The sequence below is a fragment of the Primulina tabacum genome, chromosome 1 (assembly GCF_025594145.1).
Source record: "Primulina tabacum isolate GXHZ01 chromosome 1, ASM2559414v2, whole genome shotgun sequence".
Lineage (NCBI taxonomy): Eukaryota > Viridiplantae > Streptophyta > Magnoliopsida > Lamiales > Gesneriaceae > Primulina > Primulina tabacum.
In genome coordinates, this window is record NC_134550.1 from 3,418,800 (window position 1) to 3,429,965 (window position 11,166).

Here is an 11,166-nt window from a genome sequence, read left to right on the forward strand (position 1 = left end):
TTATCAATCTTTAAGGCTTTGATATGTGATATAATTCTTGTTATACTGATAAACGTTCGGGATATTTCCCTTGCTGCTTTAAATTTGCTGCTGTCATGGAGGCTCCAGTCATACTTTTCTGCCGAAACAATGGATGGGCTATCAGTACCCCAGTGAGCCAACAGTTTCAAAGTATATGTTATCCTATATATCCACAAGGCATAATCACAAAAATTTCCTTGTTGGTTCTCTTATTGGCTTCTTTATTTTGTCTGTACAAAGGTGATGGTATTGTGGTTAGAGGTCAAGCATACGGAGTACGTAGCATTCGAGCTGAAGGTAATGACGCCTTTGCTGTGTTCAGCATTGTTCATGTTGCTCTCAAAATGGCAATTAATGAAATCCAGACCAGTTTTGATCGAGGTGAAACACAGTTCTCTATTGTTTTATATGTAACGTGAAAAAGGATTTTCGTGTTATGTTTTGTTTGTTTTTTCAGAGCTGATCCTTTTCACTAACAGGCCCTCACGTACCGAATAGGACACCACTCCACGTTTGACGATTCTTCCAAATATCGCCCTATTACAGAGATAAGAGTGGTGGAGATTAGGTCAAGATCCCGTGGCAAGGTTTCAAAAATCGCTTGAAGGAGATGGTTGGTGGAATTCTCAAGCTGAGTCCGAATTACGGGACACTACTCGGAAGGAGGTAAAAACAAGCGGACCTAGTAGGCTCATAATGCTCGATTCTTTTAGACGCCAAAGCATCTTTGTGCACGAGTTTGATATTGGAAACCATTGTGCCACAGGTGTTGCATACAACTCAAGTTGCAGAGAAGATTGAGAAACCAGGTTCAGAAGAAATTTTCCCAGATGTGTATGATGTTCCACCTTCCAACCTCTGTTACTAAGAAAAATCGCTTAGAGAGACGTGGAAAAGCATCAGCAGGACTACCCTCCTGACTTTCCAATGATAAATTGATATACAAATGTATATAATAGGTAAATTATCTTGGATACAATGTAGCTTCTTTTGCTGCATTCTTTGATGCAGGCCTTGGTTTCGGGGTCTTGTCAACATGGGCACCGCGTGCTCAATCAGAGGTTCCTAAATGCAGGCAATGAAAAAATCTATGGAATACTATTTGATAACTTTTACAAGCAACGAAAGTTATGGGGTAGTTTACTTTGCCTCTCGTCGTGCACACACCGTGTTTCGATAAACCTTCTCAGCTCACTAAATGCAAAAGTTGGACAGTAGAAGATATATATAGTACACCAAATATTAAGAAAAGGTTGAAATGATCCAAGTAATCGGATATTGAAGCTGATGTAAAGAAAGAGCAAACGAAAAACTATGTAGTATTTAATTGGAATAATCAAACTAAGGGAGAGATCCAGCGTAATTAACCAAAATATAAACTCCAATCCTAAGTAAAAATCTAAATATCAATGTAAGAACTAAAACATCCAAGCCAAACAAAAAATCTAAACATTAATCCTAAGAACTAAAACAACCAAAACCAAACAAAAAATGAACTAAATCAAACTTCGTCTTTGGTAACTTGTAATTTGAGCTCTTTCTCCACACAAGATTGGTCACCTTCTTCATCCGTGAAGAACCTATGCCAGAACCAGTGTTTTTTCCAGACTCTCTCATTCATCTCATCTATGGGAACTCCTTTGGTTTCAGGTAACAAGAATTTGGCGAAACATCCCATAACAACGATCCAGGCAGCGAAAAAGAAGAAGATACCCGACCTCATATGGCAAAGCATCGTCAAGAAAGCTTGAGCAATTATGAATGTGCAGATCATGTTCATGCTGACTGCAAAGAAAAAGCCTGCAGTCCGTGTCTCCAACGGGAATATCTCACTCGGGATCAACCAGCCGAGGGGACCCCACGACCAGGCGAAACCCGAGACAAAGACACAGATCAAGGCCATTACTATGTACGCGTATAGCTTGGATATAGCATTTGTTGAGCCCAATTGGCTGGCGAGAATCACTCCTGTGATACACTACATAAAAAGGCATGTAAGAATCTCATTCTTAATATAGTTATCATAGATTTAAAATGTTACAATCTTGAGTACATACCTGAGAAACAAGCATTTGGATTGCAGCCTCGATGAGTAGGGCCCTTCTTCCAAACCTATCAACACCGAATATTGCAACCAAAGTGGAGCCCGAATTCACAGAACCTGTAACCACAGCTGATAGTAACGAAGCATCTGACCCGAGCCCAATAGTTTGAAACAACACAGGGGCATAAAACATGATCACATTGATCCCGGTAAACTGCTGGAAAACTTGCAGCATCGTTCCACAGAAAAGTTGAGGAATACTGGATCTTTTCAACAAGTTTTTAAAAGGGTTCTCGATCTTTTTCGCAGCCTCTGTGGCACGAAAGATTGCAGTATACTCTTCTTGCACGTCTTCTACGCCTCGGATTTTCTTTAGTACCCTTAAACCCTCATCCGTGTTGCCACGCTCGATCAGGCTCGTGGGTGTCTCGACGATGAGAAGTGATCCTAAGCCGAGGAAAATGGCCGGGAATGCAGCACCACCAAGTGATATCCTCCAGCCATAAGTGAGCATTTTGGATGTAAAATAGTTGACTAGATTTGCTATCAAAATGCCTACTGTGATCAGCATTTGGAAGCATATGTTTAGGCCTCCTCTATACCTTGCTGGTGCAATTTCTGATATAAATAGTGGCACTGCCTGCGTTTCAAAATTTATAAATAGAAATAAATATTAGAGTTTATGTCCTCAATATCTAATTATTTCAACAAATTAAACAAAAAGATATTTTGTTAAATTTAAAAAAAATAAAAAAATGAATTGCATCATCATCTGATTGCTAGGATCATAATTTTATCTCAAATCCAAGACAATTAATTACTTCTAATTCAAGTCGGCCAAGGGATGGAGAAAATAATAATAATAATAATAGAGAGAAAAATTATATATAAAAAATATTGCCACATTAAATATATAGGAATATATACAACAGATATTAATTTATATTTTATTACCACAATTTTTTAAATAAATTGGACGTAAAATTATTGTTGCTAATTTTAAAAATATAAGAATCTTATACCTGATTTCCAAACCCAACTCCGGCACCTAGACAAAGGCGACCGACGATGAGCATAGGGAGATTGACTGCGGCGGCGTTGAGGATGACTCCGACGAAAAAGAAGGCCGCCGCCATCTGCATGGTGCGCTTCCGCCCGAACTTCTTGCAGCAAAACGACGCGAAGAAGCTGCACACCACCGCTGCTAAGTACAGAGACGATGTGAATAGTTGGAGCATCTGATTGTCATATTTGCAGTAGTTATCTTCTTTCGCTCTGTGCTTCTTTTCGTACACAACGGGGAAGAATTTCAGCAAGAAACTATCCATGGATGTTACTCCTCCTGCATGACATTGATTCATGTATTATCATATATTATTTACATATAAATTTGTTTATGAAAATATTATTTCAAGATTTTAAAGAAAATATAAAGATTGCAAGATTAATCATAATATACAGTTTCAGGCTCTTGAAGCAAATCAGAACAAAAAAAGGAATCTTGTAAACATCATATGTTTGATCAGTCCGTTTCTTAAAGTTGGTTTCGTGAACTAAAATTCTACGTGGAATTTGTGATCTTGGTTTGATTTCTTCAACAAATAACAAATTTGCATAAAAACAATTACGTAAAATCGTGATCTCGCACCTGATATACCGATATCATAGCCAAACATGAGACCTCCAAAGGCTGCTATGATGGAACAAACTACGACTTGCTTAGTCAACTTTGACGGAAAAGAATCTCCGCCCTTCTCATCCACGAAAACTGGTGGCGCCATCGAGAATTGTATTATTTTCTTAAGGAAAAGTTTAACGATTCAGTCGGGGAAGAGGAGAAGATGATCAAAGTCGCGGTGTTTAGAACAAAGCATCGCATATATGTGTGTGTTTATATAACAATGTACAGAACAAAGAATCCTATTAGGATTAGGATTCTTTATAATAATATATTTAATAATAAATAATAAGAACAATATTTATGTTATAGAGCACGAATTTAGTAAAATTAGTTATTATACGGACCTCTTCTTTGATATAATATATATATATATATATATATTAACAAATAATAATAGTCATATGATTGAATACTGACTCATTATAAAATTTAAATTTAGATAATGTAATATATTAATCAACTTAAAAATGCTGGAGCTAAGATATTAAATTTAAATAAATTAGTGAAAATACTGGATTGAGATATTTATATACAATAGTTATTCTGTTATTGTTATTATTTTTATTACATCAATTATCCACCAATATATAACCCAGATAACTTAATTATAGGAGATTTAGTTTTAATCCTTTCGGGTCTGATTTTTTCCCCTTAATTTGTGATTTACATGCGTGGACTTATTCTTACAATATAATATTAATAACAACAACAATAATAATGAAAATTTTAATTTTGAGTTTTGTTCATTAAATTTTCAAAGATGATAAGATAATTATTGGTGTATCTTTTTAAATTTATATAAAATTACAATGCTTGAATATTTTTATTTATCTCTCTCTTTCATTGAAGTGAACAAATTATCCAAACACATTGCAAAAAGTTAACATGATCCTATGTTATTCTCGGTTTACTCGACCCTACCCCTGCTGGCAGTGCCCGCAAGGGTCGATCCAACGGCTCGGATTTTTTCGAGTCAATTTTTTTTTTTTTTTACATGGAGGTGGACCCGGATCACTCATGTGGAATGATTCGGGCCGTTCATTGCACAGGCAGGGTGAAACAATCCGTTATTCTCTGTCCCATTAGACGTAGATCATTCGATAGCCAATCATATCAAGAAACATAGATGGACCCAAGGACTCTCGTCTATCTTTAAGATGGATCGTTCGATCCTACCTGTGGGATACTGCCCCACAGGATTTAGATGGTCCAGATTTAGCCACATTTGTGATTTTAAAAAAAATAGTGGATCTCATGTACTTGTAGCTAAATCTGGACTCTGGATCTACACATGGGGGCACTGCCCACAAATGTAGGGTGAAATATTCCTTAAGGATATCGTTCTCAAATCTTTGGTTTAGGTTTTCAAATTTTGATTTGTGCAATAAATTTGATTTAATTTTTTCCCTTTCATTCTTATATTCATCTGAGTGGTGACATGAGATCAAAAAATATTAATATGGTGTTGGATATTGCAGACTTATTCGATTTCACGTCAGCAATTGAATTAAAATAGTAAAAAATTAAAATTTTGTGTACCAAGACCAAACTTTCAAAACTTAATTGACCAAAACACAAATTGAATTAGTTAAATGAACAAAAAAAGTTTGATTCCCAAAATTTCCTATCAAATAATTTTTTATGGTAGAAAATTTTTTATTGTTCACGTATGTTGCTTATTAAGTTAATTTAAAAAATATTTGTATTGCAGATTTAATAATTTTTATTATATTAATTAATATCAATTAAATAGACGGATACAAAATAGGTAAGATAAAATTTAAATAAATAAATATATTTATATTAAAAGCCCATAAAGAGATAATTAATTAGAGATTTAAATTATTTTATTATTATATCAGTTAATCACTAAAATACACGTGTGTTTGACCAATAAAGTAGCGAGCTGAATAACAGTGGATTTTTTTTAAAAAAAAAATAAATTGCTGGGTTTGATATTTGAATTCTAGTTTGTGATTTACATGCATGGACTTATTCTTACAAGATTAAACATAATTAAAATTTAAATAATATGGTCAAGTGTCCAAACAATCGTAAGTCTCTCATCAATTTTGTACAAAATTGGGATAAGAGGGATCCATAAATATTTGGTTTAAATTCGATTTTGCTCCCTGTAAAGAAAATATAAATATATTCTTGTTGTAGATTATTATTCCAATTTGCTTAGATTTTAAAATTTTGTGATGAAGATAAATATAACAAGATGATATTCGTAAAAATTTGTATATTGTAATTTCTTATAAATAGGATGATTGAGTTCAATAAAACTTACAATTAGATATTTACTATGAATTCTTTCAGCTTATTTCTCTTTTCTATTATGATTTACAACACGTTATCAGCACGCAGTTGTAACCAATTGAGAATATAATTAAATTTAATTAAGTTGATGTTTCTGAAGAAGCACAATGTGTTCCAATACTCAATTATATGAAATATTCGTTGGTGTTCTAAAAGTAACACAATTATAATTATTTATACATTTGTGCACATGAAATATAATGATTTTATGATGTATTGAAAGAAATATATATTATTGAAAGAAATAGATCAAGTATCAAAGTGTGTCAATATCATGAGGACTATAAGCTAACATGACTATAAGTTCCCAGTTCAAAGGATTATGGAATTTTAAGAATTATATCACATATCAAAGTCTTAAAGATTGATAATAAGAATCTTCTCCAACGGAAGTGACATAAAAAGATATTAGTCTAACAGAAATCTTTGATGTTTACAACCATTATTGTTAAAGATTGATCACATACTCCTAGTTAATGGCCTTATCTTCTCCAATGGAAGTGACATAAAATGATATTCTTCCCTGTCTTTGAGCTTTATAGAAGATAGAGTCCATTGTTTGAAGTATAGCCATGTCTTTGTACATCTTCACATCAATGTTCTTATCAATCTGAGTAATCCAAATCATATTTTCCTAGCCTTTTCTTTTCTTTTCTTTTCTTTTTTTGCACTAGTGCAAACATATAATGCAAAGTGTGGATCATAGGCAGAAGACCTGTACGCAATTGTTGCTTAGTAGCTGGCCTCTCTCATAAAGAACACGATAGCAGGATATCCTCTCTGTTGATTCGGATAGAAATTTCAATTCTTGGGTGAATTTACCTATTCCTCAAGGGAAATTCAGAACCTGGTAGAACGAAAAATATGCTGCAACTATTGAAAAACAGCGACAAAATTTAGATGATATTATTGGTGAAAGAGGAGTTATTAAGCTGCTGCTATGCTATTTAGTTACTGTTCTTCTGTTTTATGTTTATACATCTTCAGCTGATGTAAGAGTTCAATAAATTTGTTTACGTTTTAAGCTTCTAGAATGTAAAACGACTATAGTTGTTATTTATCGAATTTTATTTGTCAAAAAACGAGTCAATTTCCACTAAAAAGTATCGAGTGGTTGTGGAACAATAGTCCCTTTAGGAATCTAATGCAGAATTAACGAAAATCTTGGCTGATGAACCTCAAATTTTTTGTGCATCCGTGCTCTCAAACCGCATCAAAACCAAGAATTTCAAGCTGGGGACGACTCTACAGTCGCACCTAATCAAAACAGGTTTAAATCTTGATACGTTTTTCGGCAACCGCCTTAAGACTTGTATTCCAAATGCAGTTCGATAGATTCGGCCCATCAAGTGTTCGATAATCTTGCACTCAAAAAGGCACACTCGTGGAATACTATGATCACTGCTTACGGTCAAATGGTTTGTTTTCGAATGGGCCCACCAGCTGCTTCATGAAATGCCTGAACCAAATATTGTGAGTTATAAATCTGTGATTGAGGAAACAGTTGATTTGTTAATGTGAATGCAAAGATGCGGTAGGAATGCAATTTTGATGGATGAGTTTACGGTTGTTGGTTTGGTAAATTCATGTGCTAGCTTGGCTTGCTAATATTCAAGCCATCGTTACGGTAAAAGTGAGTGTTAAAATCAGAGTATTCGAAATATTTTGTATTCTCAATTCCCTTATCTTCTTTGTTGAGTCTTCTTTGTTATTAATAACAACAAGAAGTGATCTTCTTGATGGGTTAGAGTAGATGTAGTCTAATTTTGAGGTGAATTAAAACAAATATTGATGTCAATTTTATACAATTATTGATATTACTTGTGGTATTCCGTTGCGATGTTACCTTATTTATTTCTCCGTCATGTTGGGGTTTCTGTGCCAAGTACACGGTGTTGCGATTGCGATGGATTTGGATTTCAATGTAGTTGTTTCCAATGCTTGGATTGATGCTTACGGAAATGTGGTGAAGTTGAGAGTTCTTATTCAACTTTTTGTCGAATGGAAGAGAAAGATGTTGTTTCTTGGAATTCAAAGGTGGTTGCTTATGGCAATGCATCTAGAATGGAAGATGCTTGTTCGGTTTTCGATCAAATTCCGGTTAAGAATGTGGTTTCTTGGACCGCTTCGATCATGGAATTGGTACGAAATGAGGAGGGAGAAAAATCTGTCATTTTACAAGAAAATGGTGGATGAAAGTGTAGTCCCTAACGATATTACATATGTTAGTGCTTTATTGCTTGTGCTGATTTAGCTGTCATTGGAAGAGGGAAGCAAATCCATTGCTATGTCATTTGAATCGGATGTAATCCGGTCTTCAATAATGTTTGTTTATCAATGCACTAATGGACATGTATAACAAGTGTGGTGATATGGTATCTTCATTGAGGTTGTTTGAGACAGCTATATGCTGAAGACATTGTTACGTGGAATTCCATAATTAACTGGTCTTGCTCAAAACGGTCATGGAGAGGCATCGATTTCCATCTTTGAGATGATGATGAAAGCAAATGTAAAACCAAATCATGTGACTTTCCTGGCAGTTTTATCAGCTTGTGGCCACTCAGGTCTAGTATCTAAAGGAGTTCAAGTTCTTGAAATGATGGAAAGGGATTTTATTCTTATTCCACCAATACAGCATTATTCAATTTTGGTCGATTTGCTTGGACGGAAGAATAGGCTCAAAGAAGCAATAGAGGTGATTGAGAAAGCTCGAAATGGTGCTGATCACACTGGAATCTGGGGTTCTCTGCTAAGTTCTTGTCGAATCCTTGGAAACCTGGAACTTGCCACAAAGGCAGCAGAAGCTTTATTTGAGCTAGAGCCTAAAAATACTGGAATATATGTGATGCTTTCCATATTTATGCTACAGCTGGGAGATGGAATGATTCAGGTCAAATTAGAAAACTCATGGACGAAAGGGATCTCAAGAAAGAAGCCAGTTGGATAGAGATAAAGAATGGAAGACAAAAGTTTGTAGATGAAGACAGGTTTAACTCTGACATGGTAGAAATACAAGAATTACTTCTTAAAATTACATAATCCTTTGAACTGGGAACTTATAGTCATGTTAGCTTATATGTAAACCCGAAAAATAGCCTTGTAACTAATTACTATTATATGATATATGTACTAAATCCTTTGTAGAACATTGGCCCAAATTAAAATTTATTTACAGTACAATTTCATTAAAAGGTTCTAGCACCATAGTAAAAATAAGTAATAATTTATTACCAATAAAATCGCTAATTTGTGTTTCCTCTTCTTCTTATTCATCAATTTCGTTTTTAAAAAAATCGCATTTAAGCTTACTGAATGGCACTTAATATGATCAATCTATATTTGATCGCTTTTGGCCAAGCGAAACGTTTGAATGAAGCTTCAAGATTAAGCGAGATATATTAAGAGAGGCTTAATCAAACCTTTTAGGACACTGTTTATTGGGAGGTTGTTCGAGTGACACTGTTACTCGAATACCCTCAATTGTATATTTGTGTGTTCTCTTTGACATTCAATCCGAAGTGGTTGCAATATTTGACTATGCCTACAAATCGGATATATATATCATGTGAATATAAAATAAGTGTTGTTTTCAATATATCTGATTTCGTGTAATAAACTTTTTATAATGGGATTTCAATGTTTTTTTAAAAAAAGAAGTGAGTTTTTTTTTTTCCTCGAGTCCGATAAGAAAAATAAGCTTGCCAAAGCATCCTCAAGGGTTTAGCAACAAAGAGCCAATCAATAAGCCAAATGGTGTGTAATGTTTCGGATTTGACGACTGTCCTCAGTGTATCAAGACGAGTCTATGTCCTCACTCACACGCACCCTGGGAAACTTCCCAGGAGGTCACCCATCCCAAAATTGCACCAAGTCAAGCACGCTTAACTCTGGAGTTTTTATGTAATTAGCTACCGAAAAGAAGATTAACCTACAGAGATATCATTCTTCCCCTAGGATTAATCAGGCAAAAAGCCTGGATACATGAGCTACCAAAAAAATATAGGGAAAACACCAAGAACTACGTCGATAATGGGTATCGTAATACAATACAAACACCTAGAAATGAGTGGGAGTTGAAAGCAGGCCACTGATACAAACTTCTGATACAGATTATGCAGCTTTTGTAGTTTAAATTAGTTACGAAGATACTCAAACACAATCATGCCAGGAGGAGAATCAAAACATCAAAATAAAATAAACTACAACATTAGGCCCTGGTAGGGTGTCCGAGTTGGTAGAGGAGGTAAACGATTAATTAGTGTTCAAGAATTCGATTTTTCTTAACAATACTTTATCGGGTAAACCTGTCGCATATAGTTTGCCGGTGTAGTTTAACTGACTAGCTAGGTGGTTTGTATGAGTTGACCCGAGGTTTTACCGGATAGGTAGCGGTAAATATATATATAAATAAACCACAACATTAGTGAGAAAATGTACAAAACATCTCAATTAAACACATAGGTCCAGAGATCCAACATCGTATGACTTCACTCTAAGCCCTAATTTGCAGCAAGACGATTTTATTCATCTTGATCGACCATTCAAATTCTTTACCCCTAATCATAATTTTGCATGGGAAAAAATTATGAGATATAAAAAGTATAGTCCCGGTAATACACCACAATAATAGTGTGATGATAAGAAAAACACATTATTTGCGTATTCTGTTGGACTATATTTTTTTGAAATTTGTTTATTTTGCTTTATTTTTTGTGATTTATTTGAAATAATAAAAAATTGAAAATATTTGGTCGCAAAATTTTCCATAAAATTATTTTGGATAAGTTTGAATAGATTTAAAGAATATTTATGTGATTTTGAAAATATTTTGCGTATCTATTTCCTGGAGATTTTGAAAATATTGTGCATATTTATTTCTTGCAGATTTTTGAAGATATTGCAAGATATTTGAAAAAATTAGATAGTGAGTGGATTTTGAAATATTTTATTTGAGATTGATAAAATGAAGATATGAAAAATCAATATTTCTTTAGTTTGAAATTTCATTTATACTAGTATTATTTTCACGCGTTGTGTTCTATGTAGTTGGAATAATTGTATAAACATGTTTTTTGTTGTTTTAAAATTAATCATT

The 11,166-nt window shown here is 34.1% G+C and overlaps 1 protein-coding gene and 2 pseudogenes across 1 annotated transcript; 2 read left to right on the plus strand and 1 right to left on the minus strand.

The window, feature by feature from the left end:
• The first annotated feature begins 41 nt into the window (after nt 1–41).
• On the plus strand, nt 42–1,032 carry LOC142532526 (2-oxoisovalerate dehydrogenase subunit alpha 2, mitochondrial-like; annotated as a pseudogene).
• A 291-nt stretch (nt 1,033–1,323) lies between these two features.
• On the minus strand, nt 1,324–3,947 carry LOC142516234 (sugar transport protein 8-like). Its single transcript, XM_075619846.1, has 4 exons — nt 3,714–3,947; nt 3,088–3,407; nt 2,079–2,705; nt 1,324–1,999 (listed from the first exon to the last, which is right to left on the minus strand). The coding sequence occupies exons 1-4, from the start codon at nt 3,844–3,846 to the stop codon at nt 1,523–1,525; spliced, it is 1,557 nt and encodes a 518-aa protein (XP_075475961.1). The 5' UTR covers nt 3,847–3,947; the 3' UTR covers nt 1,324–1,522.
• A 3,246-nt stretch (nt 3,948–7,193) lies between these two features.
• LOC142516250 (pentatricopeptide repeat-containing protein CRR2, chloroplastic-like) lies at nt 7,194–9,219 on the plus strand (annotated as a pseudogene).
• The last annotated feature ends 1,947 nt before the right edge of the window (nt 9,220–11,166 follow it).

Excerpts from the sequence above, each read along its gene's own strand:
- LOC142516234 (XM_075619846.1), bottom strand. The coding sequence starts at position 3,846 with ATGGCGCCACCAGTTTTCGTGGATGAGAAGGGCGGAGATTCTTTTCCG. Across the intron at positions 2,706-3,087 it reads GAGTTGGGTTTGGAAATCAG|GCAGTGCCACTATTTATATC; the intron begins GTATAAGATTCT and ends TTTGAAACGCAG. Across the intron at positions 2,000-2,078 it reads TCCAAATGCTTGTTTCTCAG|TGTATCACAGGAGTGATTCT; the intron begins GTATGTACTCAA and ends CTTTTTATGTAG.